General features: G+C 50.2%; 1 protein-coding gene across 1 annotated transcript; it reads right to left on the bottom strand.

Moving 5' to 3' along the window:
* Window positions 1-1774: 1774 nt before the first annotated feature.
* On the bottom strand, window positions 1775-12746 carry LRRN4 (leucine rich repeat neuronal 4). The gene is made up of 5 exons (XM_047745891.1): window positions 12578-12746; window positions 10891-11551; window positions 9534-9738; window positions 5717-5854; window positions 1775-4172 (listed from the first exon to the last, which is right to left on the bottom strand). Exons 2-5 carry the CDS (start codon window positions 11540-11542, stop codon window positions 2939-2941), a joined length of 2229 nt encoding a protein of 742 aa, XP_047601847.1. The 5' UTR covers window positions 11543-11551; window positions 12578-12746; the 3' UTR covers window positions 1775-2938.
* Between the last annotated feature and the right edge of the window lie 8832 nt (window positions 12747-21578).

The following is a 21578-nucleotide window of genomic DNA, read 5'->3' as shown; positions in this document are numbered from 1 at the left end:
TGTTTGAGTGTATATTCATATGGAGCCAAGCACGACAAATTCATTTTGGTGCCTCCATATAATGGATTCAATCCTGATAGTAAATTTAAAAAGGCATTCAGATGATTATGTGTCTGAAGTCTATGGTAGTCACATTTTTGGCTTTTGCTTTCCAGTTTTTAATCAGGAGCTGGTAGGTATCTTAAAAGATTGTTTAGTCCAATTTTCTTGGTTACATATCTGATGAAACTTGGGATTCATCTTAGAATTTTGGAAAGCCTTTTCAAAACTTTAGACACCTATTGAGGTGAGATTTGGGTATATTGAGTTTCTGCAGCATGGTTTTTGTGCCTCAGCACATTTTGGAAGCAAAATATGTGGGAATCAAACTTGATTTTTGTTTTTTTTAATTAAAGATTTTATTTATTTATTAGAGCACAAGCAGCGGGGAGGGGCAGAAGCAGACTCCCCACTGAGCAGGGAGCCAGACACAGGGTTCAATGCCAGGACCCTGGGATCATGACGTGAGCCAAAGACAGACACTTAACTGAGCCTCCCAGGTACCCAAACTTGATTTTTTTTTTTTTTTTTTAAGATTTTATTTATTAGAGCATGAGCCTGGGGTGGCGGGGAGGGAGGGAGAGGGAGAAGCAGCCTCTCTGCTGAGCAGGGAACTTGACCTGGGGCTGGATGCCAGGACCCTGAGATCATGACCTGAGCCAAAGGCAGACACTTCACCCACTGAGCCACCCAGGTGCCCAAACTTGATTTTTTTTAAACAGAAATAAATGCTGTTTGGGATTAAATTGTGTCTCCCCAAAAGATAATGTTCAAGTTCTAAGCCCTGGTACTTGTGAATGTGACCTTACTTAGAAATGGGATTTTTGCAGATGTAATCATGTTAGGATGAAGTCCTACTGGATTTGTGTAGGCCATAATCTAATGCCTGTTGTCCTTATTAGAAGACAGAAGTTTGGAGGGTATGTGCTATGGTGAGTGCCTTGAAATGTTGAAGCCCGATGATTCACAGACCTGTAACCCTGGGGCACATAATACATTATATGTTAATAAAAATAATTTTAAAAAGAGAAGTTTGACTTCTGGGTATATCCTGGAAGGAAATGAAATCATCTTGAAGATATGCACTCTGTGTTCACCGCAGCATTATTTACAATAGCCAAGACATGGAAGGAACCCAAGTGTCAATGGATGAATGGATAAAATGTGGTATAAATACATAGAGACACAGAGTGATGTTTATTATCCAGCCATAAAAATGGAAACCCTGCCATTTGTAACAACATAGATGGAACTTGAGGGCATTATACCAAAGTGAGATAAGGCAGAGTAGGACAAATTCTGTATGATTCCACTTATATGTGGAATCTTAAAAACAAAAAACAAACAAAAAACCCAACTCCTAGAAACAGCAATAGATTGGTGGTTCATACGGGTGGGAGACAATGGGTGAATGTGGTAAAAGGGTACAAACTTCCAGGTATGAGTAAGTTCTGGAAATGATAATGATCCCCAGAAGACAGCACAATGATTATAGTTAGTAATGTTTACCTGAAAGTTGCTTAGAAAGTAGGTCTTCAAAGTTCTTACACACACAAAAAGGTACCCATGTGAAGTGAAGGGAACCTTTTTATAATCATTTCCCCATATATACGTATATCAAATCGGGTTGCACACCATGAACTTACACAAAGTTATATGTCAGTTATATCTCTGTAAAGATGGGGGGAGAAATATTTTCTTAAAGAGGGAAATTTGGACGCAGAGAATGCCATAAGATAATGAAGGCATCAATTGGATTTATTTGCAAACCAAGGAGCACCCAGGACAGCTAGCAACCAGAACAGGCATGGAACAGTTCTGAGTCTCCAGAAGAAACCACTCCTGCTGATACCTTGGTTGTGGTTTTCTGGCCTGAACCCTAAGAACAGATTTCTGTTGTTTTAACCCACCTAATTTGTGGTAATTGTTCCAGTAGTCACAGAAAAGTGAAATAAATACTTAGAAAATTAAAATCTAGAAGTAATGACACACATTGTAATTTTATAAAAAACGTTTTAACATTGGCATACAAGTGAAAAGGGGTGTTGAAAGGCGTTGCCCACACTCAGATACAAATCATGAAGGCACAGTTTGATGCAATGAAGAGCAAATGCTTTGGCTTCTAGCTAGAGCCTTGACGTTCTTTTTTGTTCATCTCTTCTCTTAAAAGACCAAATCCTGGAAGTGATCCTATTGCTCTTTCTTAAGAAAAGGAGTTCGTAGTTTCTTTGACCACTTACACTATGGAGAAGTCCAGTAGACAATGACTTTAAAAAGGACAGCTTGTCCTTGTGTTTCACAGAGGTTCCCAGAAGACTGCAGTTTTAACTACAAAACTAAAAGCACATTTTTTTGCCAAGAGACGCAATAAACCCCAGGCAGCCTCAGGAAACATAACCAGTAGTTCTCCCTTACCCCAGTTCTCAGGTTAAGAATCCACAGGAGTTGATTCCTTGAATACCACCTGCTTTAGCCAGAAGCTTGACCAGAGGGAACGTCCCTGAAATGACTTGAGGATGTCACTTCCAGAATGGCAAAAGAGACTGAATTGTGTGAACTGTTTTATCTCTTCCTACTTACACACCCAATCTATTCGACTGGACACGAAGGGGCACTGACTGCTGAAAAACACAAATAACACACAAGGCTGCGCTGTGGCAACAGGAGTGGTCTGGTGTGAACGGTCACATTTCCGGGCATAGAGAAGGCAGCAGGGAAAGCAGTGGTTCCCCGGACAGAGAAACTGCATGACAAGTTCCCTTTGTGCTGCAAGAGTGCTGGCTTCACAGAAATTCACAGAGGCATTCTGAGCTGACAGGGTCCTCTTTGACCCTCTGTCTCTTCTTTTCTAAACACGGGCGGCTAGTTCTTGAGCTCCGGTGGAGGAGAGGATGCAGAGCTAACTGAGCGTCTGGAGCTTCAGCGGGTAGTCGAAGGCTGGGTTTTTGTAGGCCACCAGGTGCGTGTCGTAGCGCTGCGGGCGTGCCCTTCTGCTGCGGTGGCACAGACATGCGGCCAGCAGCAGGGTGGTGACCAGCAGGAGGCCGCAGGCAGCGCACAGCCCTGCGAAGACCAGCACAAAGCTGGGCTTGGTGGTGAAGGCGGCGCACGCCCGTGTCCAGCCCGAGGCCTGGACAGGCTGGCTCAGGCCCGCACGGTTGGCAGCCAGGACGCACACGCGGTACATGGTGCCCGGTGAGAGCCCATACAGGGGGTGCTGCCGGGCGGTGGCATAGATGTCCGCCACCACTGTCACCGACTGGTTTTCGGCCCAGCCCTCAGGAGAGTAGTGGATTTGGTAGCCGTGCACCACCGAGTTGGGGGCGCACCAGCGCACGAGGGCCGACGTGTCGGTGGTCTCGGTCACTGCCTGCAGCCTGGGGGGGTCCGGGAGGGTGTCCTCCCCGCTGAGCCCGGGGCATCGACACCGCAAGCGCCTTTGCAGGTCTGCGCACGGGGTCTGCAGGTGCTTGCAGGGGTGGTAATCACAGGGGACATCCTGGGGAGGCGCTCCCACCTCCTCCTTCTGCCCCTCCTCCTCACTGGAGTCGTCCAACAGCAAGACTGGAATCGCGCCCTCAGAAGGACTCGGGTGAGGCACCTGCAGGGTGGCCTGTGCCCTGTAGTCGGGCTGGGGAGTCTGCACCTGGCTCCAGGGGGTAGGGAAGAGCCCAGGGTGTTTGCCGGCCGAGGGGGTGGAAGCAACTGACACGTGAGGGGCGTGGACCAGCATGTCAGCGTGCTCTTGGTGCTCTGCCCCTGCTGTGCTTGCAGCCCTGCGCAGAGCGCTGGAGGTGCTAGAATCTGCTGTGGGGATGGCCGTGGAGCCAACGGTCCCCACCTTGATGCCACTGTGGGACCATGCGGTTTGTGTGGCGGAATCCGCGGGGAAGGAGGGGGGCTTGGTGACACTCTGTCCAGCTTCCACAGGTTGAGTGGAGGGGGCTGTGCTCCATGGGGTGGTGAGACCCTGCGTAGATGGTTGGTGGGTGAAGGGAACAGCCTGGGGCGAGCTGGAATTGAGGGTGGTGCTTTGGTCTAGATGGCACACAGTGGGCAGCTGGGACAGCGAAAGAGGGGCTGAGAAGGTGTCTCGGGATCCTGAAGCCGGTACACACACAGTGTCTGCTGCCCTAGAGGGGAGACCAACCAGTTAGAAGGTGTTTTGAGTCCTCAGTGCAGACAATCCCTCTCATCAAACCCAAATATGTCTGCTAGGTCCCGCCGGCCACACACTCTCCATCCTTCACTTCCCTGACCCCTAGGGCAACCAGTGGAGTAGGCTTCCCTCATCATTTCCGTTGGGCAGAGAAAGAAACAGAAGCTCAGCAAAAGCAACTAACTGGGATGCCTGGGTGGCTCAGTGGGTTAAGCCTCTGCCTTTGGCTCAGGTCATGATCTCAGGGTCCTGGGATCGAGCCCCATGTTGGGCTCTCTGCTCAGCGGGGAGCCTGCTTCCCCCCCCCCCTATTTGTGATCTCTGTCAAATAAATAAATAAAATCTTAAAAAAAAAAAAAGGAACTAATTGCCCAAGATAGCAAGTGGCAGAACCTAAACCCAGGGCAGGTTTGTGTGGTAGTTCTGATTCTCCAAGTGTAGTCTGCCATTTTGTTGTCACCTATCTACTTCCGGGCTGAGTACTAGTAATAATACTCATACCAGCTAACATTTTCTGAGTTCTTGCCATATGCCAGTAACTACTGTTAGCACTTTACTGTATCAACTAATTTAATCTTTATAGCCTTATGAGGTAGCCACTATTCTCCCGATTTTACGATGGGGAACAGAGGCACAGAGAGGTTCAGTAATGCAGCCAAAATCAACAGTAGTAAGTGGTGTGCAGAGGCTACACTCTCAGTCTCTTCATTAATACTGTAATGAGACCCTTCCCTGCAAAGGGCCTGGGTCCTTATCTTTGGAGATAACATGAGGGGGTGGGGGGTAGACAGATCCCCACTTCACAGCTGGGTTTGGGTGGAACATTAAAAAAAAAAAAAAAAAGCACAGGATGGAGGGAGGTGTCTCCTAAAGTGAGCTAGAGGGGCTGGTGGAGCTGGTTTGAGTGTTTTCTGGTAGCCAGCCTGAGCATGGCTCCCCATGACAAAAACAGCTCTTCTAGCCAACAGTCAATGGGAAGTCCTTGAAGGACTTCTTTTTCCCTGTCCCACAAGAGCTCTGTAAGCCCACTGGCCTTGGGCTGAATGATTCAGGGGACCAGGCTGCATCTTGGGGACTCACTAGTGGGGCCCAGTAGTTAAGAGCACCATTTTGGAGGCAGATAGATCCTGCCTCCTCCACCCAATGGCTGCATGAACCCAAGCAGGCACTTCATCTCTTTGGGCCCCAATCTACCCATCAGTAAAATGGAACACAGATAAGCCTGTTTCAGCAGAGACAATCTAGCTGTTGACTTAGCCCATTTTCCCCCCTACTGGGCACAAACCTAGACTACATTACCCAGCCTCCCCTGTAGTAGTTGTGGCCTGTGACCGACATCTGGCCAATGAGATGCGAGTGGAGATGAGAGGGCCCACCTCCTGTCTTGACCCATTAAAACCATCCTGTCTGTTCCTCCATGCTCTCCCTGCCACTCTGCCAACCTGCTCAAGAAGGGCAAGCCATAAGCTGTGAGAATTTCGGCTCACCTCTTAGTCATCTGCTTTGTAAATGTGTTACCTGCTTAAGACAGTCCTCTTTGCATCCCTGAGGAGCCAGGACAATTCACAGCTGCAAATGAGGGGGTTGCCAAAGAGGCTGATGGACAGGACTTGGGAGGAATGCAGGCTCCACGGAGGGAAAGAACTCAAGTTGCAGCTGAAACATAAAAAAATCAAGTCAGGCTTTAAAAACCTAGTCAAAACTATTGCCAGAGAGCCAAGGTGGTGTCACTGCAAAACCATTCTGTTAGGGCTTAGAGGATACTACTTTGGACGAAACTCTTTAATGACCTTGGACTACTTTTTTTTTTTTTTTTTTTTTGTCATCTGTAAAGCGGAGATACCAACCAACTCAGTCACACTCACCCCTCCTATCCAATGGAGACAGTATTCCCCTGCTCATGTGTTATATCGCAAGAGTCTATGACAATGAAACTGTTTATAAGTGTACATCTCTACCCGAAAGTAAGATATTGTTATTATAAACCAGTCACAAGAAATGGCAGAAGCTCTTAATGAGAACACTCTGGAATATGGGCTATTGCAGTTAAGCTATTGCTGATGGTACTCAACACTAGTCCTTTGAACGATGCCTTGCTGGAGTGTATCAAGCTCTTGCTGAGAAGAAATTTCCCCAAAACTTAGTAGCTTAAAACAACAATTATCTGTTCTTTCTCCTGATTCTGTGGTTCTTGTGGTCCAAGCCAGCTCAGCTGGGGCTGGAAGATCTAGGATAGCCTCACATATATGGAGCCTCAACTAGGTTTGCTGGGGCCTCCCTCACATATACTCATCATTTAGGAGGCTAGCCCAGCCTAGTGCACAGGGTGGTGGAGGGGGGTGAGGGAGGAGGGCTCCCAGGTGGGCTACCCAGGAAGGGGAAAAGCTCCAATCCTCAACTGCTTTCAAGCCTCTGCTAGGGTCACTTTTGCTAATGTCCCACTTGCCTAAGCAAGTCACATGGCCAAGTGCAGCTTCAAGAGGTGGAGGACAGACTCCAGTTCTTGATGGGAGGAGCTGCCAAGTCACATTGCAAGGAGTATGTCCACACGGAAACGTAAAGCACATATATGAATATATACATATATGCATGCTTGCTTTCAGCCGATTTCACAGAGCCAGAGTGGAAATCTTAGAATCAGAGATCACTTAGCACTTCAGCATCCCAAGGAAATATTTTTCATTTTGCCTGAAGGGGGAGAGGGGAAAAGGATTGTCATCTTTTTGAGCAGGTAAGGTTCCCCAGGGCTTTACAGTCATTATCTCAGTGACATCATTATGACAAATCAGTGAGAGAATGATATTCTGCTCCTTCTACAGATAAGGAAAATGAATCCTTTCCTTATCCGGCGGCCCTTTCTGCCACCAGTGCAGTTTGCATGCGATGAAATCAATTCGAATCACCACCTACATGGAGGTACGGGAGGGCCTGGCTCACATCCTGGTGTGGGTCACATTGTAACTTACAGAGCCCTAGTGTGAAAGAAGGTTCATTTGGTCTCCTAAATAACCTATTTTTGATTTTTTTTTTTTAGATTTTATTTATTTGACAGAGATCACAAGTAGGCAGAGGCAGGCGGGGTGAGATGGGGGGCGGGAAGCAGGCTCCCCGCTCAGCAGAGAGCCCGATGTGGGACTCGATCCCAGGACCCTGGGATAATGACCTAAGCAGAAGGCAGAGGCTTTAGCCCACTTAGGTGCTCCCCACCTTTTAAGATTTTATCTATTTGGCACAGAGAGAGAGAACAAGTAGGGGGAACAGCAGGGAGTGGGAGAAGCAGACTCCCCGTTGAGCAGAGAGCCCAACATGGGGCTCAATCCCAGGATGCTGGGATCATGATCTGAGTTGAAGGCAGATGCTTAACCAACTGAGCCACTCAGGTGCCCCCTCTTTTCACTTCTTTGCTGAATTATTGTCCCACCCTCCTGCATGTCAGAGGGGACTGTGGAAGGCTCTGGGCACACTGGGTGGGTAGAACAGCCAGGAAGGTGGCCATCCCCTCACTGGTTGGAGGTGGCCATGCCAGGGCACCCAATATGACTATTTAACACAGGCCCCCAGGGAAGGCTGTGGGTGAGCTAAGGAGAGCAGTGAGTAGGCCAGGCTAAAAGTGGGGAGAGGGTCCAGCAGGGCAGATGGAGACACTTGAGAGCACCAAGAAAGCAAGTGGCTGGCTGGAACACAAGTGTTACAGTGCGGGTGGGGGAGCCCAAGATGAGCCAGAGGGATTAAACCTTCTCCTTCGGCCACAGAAGGCACTGCAAGGTTTTCATTTGGCAGGAGACTCAATCAGATTATGATTTAGACAGACCTCTTGGCTGAATGTGGTGACTGGATGGTAAGTGTTCTTACCCTGGGGTCCGCGGAGGCGGGGTGTGTGACCAGGGATGGGGTCAGGATTTGAGCCGGGGCAGCATGGCTCCACATCTGATACCTTCCACATGAGTCTGAGGCTCAGAAGAGCAGTTGGAGCCCGAGAGGCTAATAACCCTCTCACCAACAGCACTACCACCACCATCATCATCACGATTACCCTCACTGTCCCCAATTCACCATCATTACCAACAACATCACCGTCACCACCATCACTGTCACGGCCATCATCCCCATCACCTTCTTTACCACCACCGTATCATCTTCATGAACGGTACAGCAAGTACCGTAATAGGTCAGGCACTGAGCTAAGTGCTCTGCGTGTTCTGTTTCCTTTGTTCCCACGCCAAACCCCAAAGTGAATACTCGGGTTATGGCTGGTGCTAGCAGAGAAAAGAGAAAAGTGGCTACTTTGAAAGGTGATGAGGGGCAAAGTTGCTTCAGGGGTCCAGATGTGGGCCCCCAGGAAAGGAGGTGGTCTGGGCTCACCTTCATTTTTTTTTTTTAAGATTTTATTTATTTATTTGACAGACAGAGATCACAAGTAGGCAGAGAGGCAGGCAGAGAGAGAGAGGAAGGGAAGCAGGCTCCCTGCTGAACAGACCGCCTGACGCAGGGCTCAATCCCAGGACCCTGGGATCATGACCTGAGCCGAAGGCAGAGGCTCTAACCCACTGAGCCACCCAGGCGCCCCTGGGCTCACCTTCAAAGGTATGCTGCCCTTCCTGCAGAAGTCAGGTCAGGAGGGTGAGTGCAGTGACACTTTGGACAACCAGGCCTGAAAGGACAGACCCTGGGTCCCAACTGCAAGTAGGACCGTTCTGTCCTCTCACATTTCGTCCCTAGACCCATTCAAACCTCAGAAGGGCTGAACTGCATAAACCCCTGCAGGTGGGTGGGGGGAAGCAGGTGGATCCAGTAACAAGACCCTGATGCCTCCTGCCCTCTTCCCACAGCAAGTTTCTCAGCCTGGGCTTAAAGGAAACTTCACACGCATGAGAGTTTGGAGTTTTACTCTTACTCTGGACAAGACTGAGTTGCATGTTTATTAGGCCAATGGACTATCTGGTACCCGATCAAGACATCACCCAAAGGAGGAAGAAGAACAGAAATCCAGGGAGGATGCAAAGGAGAAGAGGGAGAGAAATGAAGTTCTGGTTAGCGCTATAAACGGTTACAGGTGTTCAATTTAGTGTAATGGGCAGAAATCAGTTACGGGATCCACATGTGTCTTAGAAAACACTTCTGGGGAGGTGCCTGGGTGGCTCAGTGGGGTAAGCTTCTGCTTTTGGACCAAGTCATGATATCAGGGTCCTGGGATCGAGCCCCGCATCGGGCTCTCTGCTCAGCAGGGAGCCTGCTTCCTCCTCTCTCTGCCTGCCTCTCTGCCTACTTGTGACCTCCGTCTGTCAAATAAATAAATAAAATATTAAAAAAAAAAAAGAAGAAAGAAAACACTTACTTCTGGAATAGAAGGACCTGTAGGCGAGGAGTGTCTTGGAAGAGCTGTGTGTGGACAGAAGTCAGGGCGGACGAGTCTTGACAATCCAGCTGCTGCAGGTTGGGGGTCATCTTGAAAACAGCCGCCTCCAGGATCCGCAGCCTGGGCATCTTCCTCAGATGGAGAGATGTGAGCTTTGGCAGGTCTCTGATCCACCCTGACCGAACTGAAATACAGAGGGGGAAACTGCCCACTACCCAGGAAGGCACAAACCCGTGAGGCCAGCATAGCATTAAGGAAAGAAGGAGACGGACGAGGTGAGTCATAAAGGTCATTGATGAGCATGGACAATTAACAGCTTTGGGAATCTCAGAAGCATAGACCATTTCAGTTGGAAGAGCCCTCAGAGACTCACTAGGCTGCCTGGCTGCCTGCCTGCCTGCCTACCTTCCAGCCCTGGGGCAGCTAAAGTCAGAGAGGAGGAGGACAGGCCCAGGGCCACACAGCTGGGGAGGGATGGCGTGAGGACTTGAACCCAGGACACTGTCTCCAAGGCCGCTGTTGCCCATCCTCTTGTTAAACTTCACAGGGAAATACCCCAGATTTCACTCTGATGGCTACCAGAAGTGGGGATGATTTTGAGAGGGGCAAGGGAGGGGGAGAGGAGATCAAGGCCGAAACCTAATTTTGTGGCTCCCCTAACAAATGGAGAATGTGCTACTTTCCCTGTTTTCCATTCTCGCTCTTTTTTTCTGTCCACGGTGGAATAGGTGATTATAGGCATATATAGTGTTGTTGTTTTTAAATAAAACCACCCTGGTGAACCAGTCAAAACATGTCAAGTGCATGTGTCTTGTTTGAAGATTCAACGTTCACAGAAACCACCTGAGCCAAACCAAGTAGAAAGATCAACGAATTCATGCTCAGGTTAACTGCGTGTTTGCTGCTAACTTCATTCATTACTCAGCCTCGAAGCGATCCCACTTCCCCATTCTACAAGCATTTGTCAGCTCCGATAGGTAGCAGTAAACCGAGTGGCTAAGGCTGGGCTCTGGGCCCGAATGCCCGGGCTCAGATTTGGAGTCATCACTTAAACCGCGGGCCGCTCATTCCCCTGTCCGAGCCTTGGTTCCCTCCTAAGGAAAGCAGAGATCCCTACTAACAGTCCCCACCTCTCGGGCCTCCAGAAGTTAACCACCCTGTGCCCTTCGAACCGGGCTGTTGGGCTCTGCAAACCGAGGTGGGGCCCTTTCTGAGCCACACGGAGAGCTCGGTGCCCTGGTCCCTGTCCCACCCCTACCCCGGAGGAAGCTCATGGCCCAGCACCGGGAGCGCCCGCCCAGCCCGGCTCCGAACTCCCGGCGCCGCCCGGACTCACCGCGCTCCAGGAACGTGCCGCTGAGGTCCAGGACCTCGAGCGCGCCGCCCGCTCCCGCGAAGGCCCCGTCGGCGATGCCCGCCCCCGGGTCGCGGCCCAGCGCGGTGCCGGAGAGGTTGAGGAGGCGCAGCGCCGGGAGGCAGGCGAAGGCCTCGGGCTGCAGCGCCGGCAGCGGGTTCCCGGCGAGCGCCAGCGAGCGGAGGCCGGGCAGCGCGGGCCCGGCGCACGGCGGCAGCGTGGCCAGCCGGTTGTAGCTGAGGTCCAGCGTGTGCAGCGCCGCGGGCCCGCCGGGGCCCCAGCGCAGCGCTGCGATGCGGTTGTGGCGCAGCGTCAGCGCCTGCAGCCGCGGCAGGGCGCCGAGCTCTGCCACGCTCAGGGCGCGCAGCAGGTTGTGGCTGGCGTCTAGGCTGCGCAGCGCGGGCGGCAGGCAGTTGGGGAGGCGCTCTAGGCTGCGGTTCGCCAGGGTCAAGGTCGACGCTCCCGCGGCGGGCAGCCCCTCGCAGGGCGAGACCGTGGCGTTGGCGGTCCCGCTTTCCCGAGAGTCCTGCCGAGTCAGCCGGAAAAGAGGGCCCCTCTCCTGGGGAGGCCCTGCCCAGCAGAGGTGCAGCGCCGTGGGCAGCAGCAGCGGCAGGGGCAGCAGGACCCACCACATGGTGCGTGGCTGTGGAGAGAACAGCGGGACAGTCCCTTCAATGCGCAGAAACCCCGAACGAAGGGGCAGACGTGGCGCTCTACCCTCCCGATCTGCGGAGAAGCACAAGGGCTTCCCTTCCCTGAAGGACGGGACAGGGATGAGGGGGTGTACCTGTGGCACCTCGTGCCCTTCCCGCTCCCAGAAGCCTTTCCCTCTCCCAGATGCCTTTCCCTCTAATTCACTTGTGGGTTAGCATCCACGAGTGACTTCTTGCAGAAGGCCTCCTACATCTGTCCCCTCGGGCCCGAACTTCCAAGTAACCTCCTCCCTTGTCCCCATTGCATGAGCTTCTGGAGGGAAGGAAGAGACTGTGTCCTTTATTGCCGTAAACTTTCCCCAGGTGCACAGATGCTGCTCCAGAAACGTCTATTAATAATGAGCCGCTGAACGACCTCAGTCAGGAGAAACTCTGCTGGAACAGGAACATGGGACTTACAGAAGATTCTGTCAATTCCAACAAAACTCAGTTGCCTCAGTTTTTCCCCTTAGAACGAACGGGCCAGCCACAGGTGAGTCGGATTTGCGTTTGACCTGGTTTGCAGGTCATGGTTTAAAATGAGTTCTGAGGGCAGAACTTTCTCTTCAGATGGTACTTGAGATGGTACTCCGAGTTGCCTTTTGGGAGGAAAAGAGCCCCCAGAAAGCTGGGAGGATTGGAAACCTGGACTCAACAGTCATAGCAACAAAAGTCAGAGCCCCTGAGCTCAGCCTTGTCCTGGAGGGGTGGGTGAAGCCTTCTGGGGTGGAGTTTCTAGAGTCCTCAGAATTTCTTAGGACAGTTGAGAGATCAGGTAGGGGTAGATCAAAAACCCTTTCACATGGCCCCATCTCTGCAGGTGTGTATCCTTTACCACTGTCTCTCCCGACCTCCAGGTTTCTGAGCAGCCACCCAGGGGAGGGGCTTCTCTCTTGCTAGTTGGGGGTCCAGGCAATGAGAAGGATCCTGGAAACTGGGGCCAGGAGTCCATGAGTCTGGCAATATGTCATACTCACCCTAAGCTGTCCTTTTGGAGTGTGGCACCCCTTTGCAGTCCTCTATCTTATAGATTCCAGAGGTCCGTGACTTAGACAGCAGCTCTGCTCTGAATTCCAGAGGGAGGCCTGTTTCCCAGGTACCCCTGCTCCAGGCCCCACCCACTGAGAGGGCCTGAGATACTCCAGTCCCTGCAGCTCCTCCTTCCCCACCAAGACTGTGGTTCTTAGCCAACACTTTCAAGGCCTGTTTCCCTCCTCCCCTGTGCTGGGCCTGGGCCTGCCCCTTTCTAGGCCTGGCACTTCCTTCCTGCCCTCCCCCATCTTTACCTTTCCCTACACTGCCTTTCCAGAGCCTGACAAAGGGAGGGAGGCAGCTCTCCCTGGCCAAGGAGATGGTGCTAAGGGGTGCAGTGAGGGAGAGGAATCTGATCTTCCTGCCCTAACACAGCTGATGAAAACCCCTCAACTTAGAAACCCCAAGGGGAAACTCCACTGGGGCTGACCCTCCCTCTCGGGGAGCTTTGTACTATCACTGGGTAAGCTTTGCTGCCCACTACACTTCATCTGGTCGACCTCTTCATTCTTCAAAGCAGTGGGACCAAGAACCATGGACTCTAAAGGCAGAGAAATCCCGCAACTAAACCAGATCAGGCGTTCCCAGGAATCGTTAGATTGGTTTCTCTGGGCCCCAGTTTGGTGACAGCATGGGTGTGCGTTTCTCTGTTTATCTTGTGAAGAGAAATAAAGATGGTGGAAATGCAGAAAGAAGGTTGCTGCCCTGTGCATGGCTGGGGAAATTGATACTGGTCTCCCAGGCTACCCAGGTCTCCCCAAAGCAGTGCTGATGTTAAATATGCTTTGTTTAGTGCAGACAGAGCCCTCTTCCCCCAGAGATCCAAGACTGGTCATTTTGTCTAGAGCCTTTGAGCTCCATCCCCCATCTCTTTTTCTGACCTCCCTCCTTGCACCTTCCCCCCCGCACCGCCCCCCCCCCCCCCAGCCGGTTAATCATCCCCAGCATTGTGTACACAGACAAGGACCAGAACTTCATGGATCTTTCCTCCTGTCAGTCCTTATCTGAGCAGCCCTGAGGAACTCCAGGACACCTCGGAAACTGGCATGTTGTTAATTGGATAATTGCAAGTCCCCTGGGATCTCCTTTGAGGACTTCTCTACTGAAAGCCTCAAAATATCAGCCTAAGTGCCAGCCCGGGTCTTGCTGCTCAGAAGCATTCCTTCATCTGCCCTAGGTGGGGGAGGGGAGAGGCCTGTTCTACACAACCCTCTCTGAGGCAATGCAAGTCCAGGGTCCAGGCCCCAGAGACCCTCCCCGCCAACTTTCTCTCAGTTAAACCAGCCAGGTCAACCCTCTAGGCCAGGAGTGGTTTGGGGAGCACAGGCAAGGCTCTCAGATGAGAGATGAGAGGGGTCAAACTGAATGAAACAGAGACCCTGAAGAGAAAGGAAGCTGCCCCCCCCCATATAAGCCTATAAAAGAGGATCCCAGGAAGCCATGCTGGGTCTTCCTCTGCACACCAGTGGGGCAAGGGGGCTGAGGAACCCCACTAAGGTCATTTCCCTCTACTTGCCCAGAACCCCAGGCCTTCTGAGCCAATGTCTTCTCCCTGCTGTTTGCTGGCTAGCTCACCCATGGTGGCAAAGGCCCGGCCTGGGCAGGATGACTTGATGTCTGAGCTTGACCATCTGGTTTGCTCTTGTCATAGCCAACCCAAGCAAACACATCCTTGGTGGGCTGCCCAGTTGGGATTTTGAGCTGGGTTGGTGGCAGACTCTTCATGGCAGAGTTTGCTTCCTGGTCTTGCCCAGGTGGCCAGTTGGCTTTGCCCCAGTGGGTACCACAGCTTGTCACCACAGCCATCTTTTAAAAATCCGGCACTAAAAAATAAAATAAAATAAAATAAAATAATCCGGCATCTACTATAGTCAGAGCCTAGTGCCATATGCATGTACTATTATTCCCATGGTACAGATAAGGAAACTGAGGTTCACAGGTGCTGCCTAGGTTCTGGAGCACACAACTGGCTAGTCTGTCTGGCTTAACCACTGCTTTATATTGCCTTCCATAGGCCTCAGCATTTGACCATATAAAATGCCCTGTAAGCACAAGAGAACTTTTTCCAAATATTTAGATCACCCAAATCATGCAAGAAGCTAGGACAGTTGGGAAATTCCTCTTTATAGGTAAGCAGCTCATTTTCAGAAGAAACAGAGCCAGCTTCTTGAACCCCTGAGGGCCCAGGACAGAGGCAGACATCTGGCCAGGGCCTCTGGGTACCTCTTAGGATGCCCCGGCCTTCTTCTTCAACCCCTTCTCTTCTAGCACCTCTGGGAAGTTAGGAAAAGATGACTGAAGAGTTCGTCCCCCGCCCCCCCCCCCCCCCCCCCCCCCCGCACAAGGATGCTAAGGTCCCACAACAAAGTCCTGGGACCAACAAGTTTGCCATGCCACGCCAAATGCCGCGCCATGTCCTGTCCTCCATCACTTTACCCAGGTGGTTCCCTCTGCCGACATGCTCTCCGCCTTGACCACCTGACTCCCCATTTAAGCTTACTCTTCCATATCTACTGTGGGTTCTCTTGAGAGTTGACCTTGAGGGGCACCTGGGTGGCTCAGTCAGCTGAGTGTTTGCCTTTGGCTCAGGTCATGATCGCAGGGTCCTAGGATTGAGCCCCATGTAGGGGCTCTGTTCCGAGGGGTGTCTGCTTCTCCCTCTCCCTCAGTGATGGCTAACTCTCTCTTTCTCTCAAATAAATAAATAAAAATCTTCCAAAAAGAGAGAGAAAAGAGTTGACCTTGAGATAAGGACCTGGGGGCAGGTAGTTTTATTTGAGAGGTGACCCGGAGGAGCATGGAGGGGAGCAGGAAGTGAGACAGGGAAGGGAAGGCACTGCAGCTGTGTTAGTGAGCAGCTCAGTCAATCCCACTGGGACCCCCTGAGAGACGTGAGGGGAAGCACCCCGCAGGAGGAGGTGGTGAGAAATTGGGGCTATTTACTCACTAGCTTCTGCTTCTTGTTGGCTCAAGGGTTCTTCTGTGGCCTTAAGTCCCTGACTTAAAGGGCACGAGCTGAACAAATCTGATAGGAGTGGGCGTCGACAACGTCAGCAACAGCACCCTTCATGATTTTGCCCAGGAAGGCTCTCCCTTGGTGGGCCTCTCCCAGGTGACCCAGGCTAACTGCCATTAGGTGGGTTGGCAAGTCTTCTCCTTAATATAGGCATTAAACTTCCTGAGACTTGAGCCATGTTGTTGTTCTCAGCAGCCCTGGTGCCCAGGACTGAACCTGGCACTTGTGAGAAACATTGCACAAATGCATAAGAAGACTACTCAGTGAGTCACAGTGTCCTCCGCAGTGACCAGGAGAGGATGGGACAGGACTCCAAACAGTCAACACTGAATTCCCAGGCCTCCCAGCATCCCAGCATCAAAAGAGCTCAGGTGAGGGTGGACAAGGGGTCTGGTGGGTGGGATGGGGGTGGAGGGAGAGAACTGAGTCACAAAGATTTTTCCAACCCAGATTCCCCACACTCTTATGGATTGGGGGAGGAAAGATCTCATGGAAGTAGATCACAAGGTCAGAGTGTTAGTGAAACCAAAGCCTGCAGGGGGAAAAAAAGAAAAGAGCCAGCAATTATACACCTGGCCACACTTGTTTTCTGGACTTAGTTCAAAATCAGACATGTGGATTCTTGGCCTTAAAAGTGCCTTTACAACTTGTCTGGTTCCACTCTTCCCTGTCCATTTTAGAGGGAGGAAACTGGGCCCTAGGGAGGACAGTTGACTTGCCTGAGGTCACAGAGGTGAATCCCAGTAATCCAGTGAGAAGGAAGGGTGGCCTGATTCTCATTATTCTAGACTGGGCTCTAGGCTCATTTGCATAGTGGACCGCGTCTCACCAGCCCTGGCATTAGCACTGTGGGTCTTTCCCACCTTTTCAAAAGGTATGGCTAAGTAAACACACCTGGTGAGTGTCAGGTTGCTAGGCAGAGTTTCTGGATGTTCTGATCCTGCTCTCCCCCTTCCCATCCCCGGAACTCCAGAAATAAAGCCCATAATATACGTTGGCCCTGAGATCCAGAATTGGTGCTTCCCCAGGGGTCCTGTCCAGCTCTGTTCAAAGCTGCAGCAGCCTGGGATGGCCTGAGGGGGGCTGGTCTGGGCGGCAGGTGACTGTTCAACCAGCCACCCTTGCCCCACTTTCCAGATGCCAGACAGCTCTGCTGAGGGCCCTTCCCCTGAGTGCTGGAGCCGGAATGTAAAAGCTTATGAGAGCCGGAGGCTGCATTCTTCTCTGACAGCAGAGATAAGCTGGAGGAATGGGAGGGGGCTTGAGGGAGGAGTCGGTACCAGGTTATGGAGTCTCCGGGCAGCCAGCTCTCAGGGAATGGTATGCAGAAAAGAGGCCTTCAGATGGTGGGGACCAAGACGTCCGTGTGGACTCTGCTGACGCGGCCCACCTGCCTATGAGGAAATGATCTTCGGGGAATAAAATAGTCATGGGTTGAGACTCATGGTATTTTCCTATTGAGGCAACCCTCAAGAGCAGTTAGGTTTTTAGCATAACGACTAGTAGAATGCTTAGAATTAGAAATACATATATCATTTGCGATTCTGTAAAAATCCACAGTGGTAAAATCCCACCTGAAATGAGAGGTCAGACTTGACTCTGCCGCTTTATTTGGCAGGTAGCACGTGGAACAAGACAGTACCTGGGCTTTATTATAAAACACATTCTGGAATTTATTATAGCCTGAGGCAGCACATGACGGGGAAGGTCCTGAAACTGGGACAAGATACCGGGTTGGCATTTGAATGCTGCTTTTAAAATCGGGTACAGTATCTGTACTCTGAAGCTTCTATCTCTTATTTTTCATCTATAAAGTCAACAGACGGGTTCAGCTACCGAGCATACCCCAGGTGCTCAGTGAATGAAATGGGGTCTCAGAGATGAATGGGACCCGGACTAGAAGGGGCAGTTCTCAGGCTAGGACAGAGAGAAGACAGAAAAGAGCTACCAACAGCGTGAGCATGCTGTCTTGTCCTGAGAGGCTGAGATGCAAGCTCTGGCCTAGGCTGACTAAGTGTCTAGCTTGTCCTCTGCTGAACCTCAGCGCCTGGCAGTGCCTGGATACAACGCGTGTTTTTAAGAAATGTTTGCTGAGTGAATGAGTGTTTATTAACTGTGTCCTCCCCTTCTTTGGTTTCCGATCAGCTATATTTCCTTGATCGGGATTTTGCACAGAGCAGCGACAATTTGCCTGCATATTTATTTAGATTTTTAGTACGTTAAAGAAAATCCTTCCCAAAGCAAAAGTGTTCAAGTTAATCTTGCAGAGCTTGGGTGGTGTTTATTTCCCATTGCCGCAGCGACCTACACACACGGTAAGACTTTGTTGAAAGGGAAAATGCCTGCTGTCCAATGAGCGTATGGGCATGCGCTACTTACCGTGGAAATGCGAATTCAAACCATAGTGAAATACGGCTATGCACCTGCCAGAATGGCCAAAGTTAAAAATGTTATGCCCCAATAATGGGTCCGTGATTAAAGGAGCGAGACTGATACAAAGCGAAGGTCAAGCAAAGCTTTATTTCGCACCAAGCATCAAGAATCTAACCAAACGTTTGGGGAGACACCTCTTACAAGAGAGGGTGACCCTTCTGTTCCACAGACTAGCTTTTAAGGGCAAAGGCCATGCAGCTGGGCCTGGCCACGCACAGGTGACCAATGAGATTGTAACACACACAGGAAATTCCACAGTGATGCTAGGTGACCAATTGAATTACAATTTACCTTAGTAGACATTTGAACCAGCCTATTACACCTTGATTAGGATTGGCGCCAAAAAGGGTTCCCAAAGGGTGGGGGCCCCTACTCCTTGGTAGCTAGGGAGACCGTATGCATCCCCCTACTGATCGGATGTCTCCACCCGGCCTGACCCACCCTTGTGTCTGGGCTTTGTTACCTGAATCTGGTTTCCGGGACTTGTCTCCAAGTAAATCCCCTGGGGGAAGGGGAGCAGGGACAGTTTCTAAATAGGTCCTTACAAAAAAGACTGACTGTACCAAGTTTTGGGAAGGGTGTGGAGTGACTGACTACAGGGCTGGTGGGAGTGTCAAATGGTACAACTACTTTGGAAAACTATCCATTTTGATGACTGCTAAGCATATGTCTATGTAATGACTCAGCAGATGCACCCTTTTTTTTTTTTTAAGATTTCACTTATTTATTTGACAGACAGAGATCACAAATAGGCAGAGAGAGAGAGAGAGGAGGAAGCAGGCTCCCCACTGAGCAGAGAGCCCGATACGGGTCTTGATCCCAGGACCCTGGGATCATGACCTGAGCCAAAGGCTGAGGCTTTAACCCACGGAGCCACTCAGGCGCCCCAGATGCACTCTTTATAGTCAAGAGAAAGGAGCATATATATCCACCGAAAGTATGTTTGTAATAACTTCATTCAAAAAAGCCCCAAACTGAAAATAACCCAAAGGGCTGTACATAGGAAAATGAGTACAAAAAGTATGGTAGAGTCACACAATGGGCTACTACACAGTCACAAAACAACAACCACCACCAGCCAGATGAATGTCACAGACAACAGAAGGCAGGAGCAAGAGTACATTCTGTATGGTTCCATTTATGTGAAGTTCAAGAACAGGCAAAACTAATACATGGTCAGAACCGTGGTTATTTTTGAAGAACATCCCAAGTACAATGGTCCAGTAGGTGTGAATTGGAGGTATGACAAGACATGGTGGGTTGAAGGAACAGGCAGTTCAATATGGCAGGAGGCTAGCGGGGGCCATGGTGGAGTAGTGTAGGGAGAAGACATTGGAAACATTACTTGGGCTTATTTTGTAAAAGGCCCTGTGGTGATTATTAGAGCTATCTGCCACATATGTTAGCCTTTCTCCCTCTGGTCACTCAGTAGAATTGTGCTTCCTGATCCCTTATGGTTGAATGTTTCCACATTTTGTTCTGCTCAATGAGTGGTAATAGGAAGCTATGTGTGTCACTTCCAAACAATGCATTTAATTGCTGGTGTGAGACCCTCCAGGGCAATCCCTTCGGGTATTGGCAGTATTTGGGAAGGTGACTGCTCTATCAGCCTGGGTCCCTGGGAAGACCGGAGCTCCCCTCTGCTGCTGTGCCTGTATTGGGGAATGGACAAGAAGTAAGTGAATAAGATAATTACAGATTGCAATTAAGAATTATAAAAGAAATCAGGAGCGCCTGGGTGGCTCAGTGGGTTAGGCCTCTGCCTTCGGCTCAGGTTATGATCCCAGAGTCCTGGAATTGAGCCCCACATGGGCCTCTCTGCTCGGCAGGGAGCCTGTTCTCCCTCTCTCTCTCTGCCTGCCTCTTTGCCTACTTGTGATTTCTCTGTCAAATAAATGAATAATCTTAAAAAAAATTATAAAAGAAATCAAAAGGCTGATGTCATATAAAGGAATTGGGGAGGAGTGTGGGGGTGGTGGTGGGGAGGGATTGCTTCATTTGCACCGAGGCCTGAGGATGAGATGGAGCTGACATGCAAAGGGCCAGGGGACTGATGTTCCAGGGAATAGCATGAGCAAAGATTTGGAAGGGAAAGAGCCACAAAGCAGATCTTTGTGGCTGGAGGATAGCGGGAGACGGGAGAGGTGGGCAGGGACGTGATTACGCAAGTGGGTTGTGTTAAAGGTCACTCTAGTTGCTTTGTCTGTTGTAGGCCAGAGCAAAGCTAGACTGCTCCACGAGGGAGATGTTGCAAGTGTCCCTGGGGGAGGAGATGATCCTGGTTCAAGAGTGATGATGGTGAAAGTGCAGATAAGTGTTCACATCTGAAATATGTTGTGTAAGTGGAATCCGTAAGACTTCTTAATGTATTGGAAGTGAGGTGTGGTAGGCTGAATCATGGCCCCCAGAGATACACATAGCTCAATTCCTAGAAACTATATTACTAATATGGCAAAAGGAATTTGCATATGAGATTAAGGTGAGGATCTTGAGATGGGGAGATTATCCTGGATTATCTGGTTGGGCCCCCAGCTAGAACAATAGGTGTCTTTATGAGATGAAGGCAGAGGGAGATTTTATGACCGAGAAGGCTATGTGGAGACTGAAGGAAGATGCTATGTCGTTGGCTTTGAAGATAGAGGAAGGGGCCTGGGAATGCAAGGAATGCAGTGTGGAAGCTAGAAAGGCAAGCACATGGGTTGTCCCCAACCCCTCCCAAGTTATATGGCCTTCCTGGCACTTTGTAGTTGGCTCAGGGAAACTGATTTCAGAATTCTCACCTCCAGAACTCTGAGAGAATAAATGCGTACATTGTTGGTGTTTTTATTGTGGTAAAACGTACAGAACAACCGTATTACTTGAACCACTCCTTAGGTGAACTATTCAGTGACACTAAATACATTAATAATGTTGTGTAAGCATCGCTGTTATCTATGCCTGAAGCATTTTCATCATCACAACAAAAACTCTACCCATTAAATAATAACCCATTAAATAATAATAATCCCCCTCCCCAACTCCTGCTAACCTCTTTTCTACTTTCTGTCTCTATATTTATCTATTCTAGATACTTCCTGTCAGGGGAATCGTGTGGTATTTGTCCTGGGTTGGCTTATTTCACTAGGTATGATGTTTATGCCAAGGTCCAACATGTTTTAGCATTTATCAAAATCTCATTCCTTTTTAAGGCTGAATAATATTGTATGTTGTTTTAAGCCACCAAATTTGTGGTGATTTGTTATGGCGGCCATAGGAAACTAATACAAGAGGGATGAGAGAAAAGGTATCAAGGATGATCCCTAGGCTCTCAGAGCAGAGGACTGGATGTATTGAGATGCCATTTACTGGGAAAGACAAGCCTAAGAGAGCAACAGATTTGGGGGAGGATAATCACAGACTCTGTCTTGGTCATGTGAAGTTTGAGATGTCTGTTAGACCTAGGGAGATGCTGAGGGAGATAACAGGACATCCAACTGTGGAATTCTGGGCAGAGGTTA

The sequence above is a fragment of the Lutra lutra genome, chromosome 9 (genome assembly GCF_902655055.1).
Source record: "Lutra lutra chromosome 9, mLutLut1.2, whole genome shotgun sequence".
Lineage (NCBI taxonomy): Eukaryota > Metazoa > Chordata > Mammalia > Carnivora > Mustelidae > Lutra > Lutra lutra.
The sequence above is the reverse complement of the archived record's forward strand: the minus strand, read 5'-3'. Positions and strand labels throughout refer to the sequence as shown.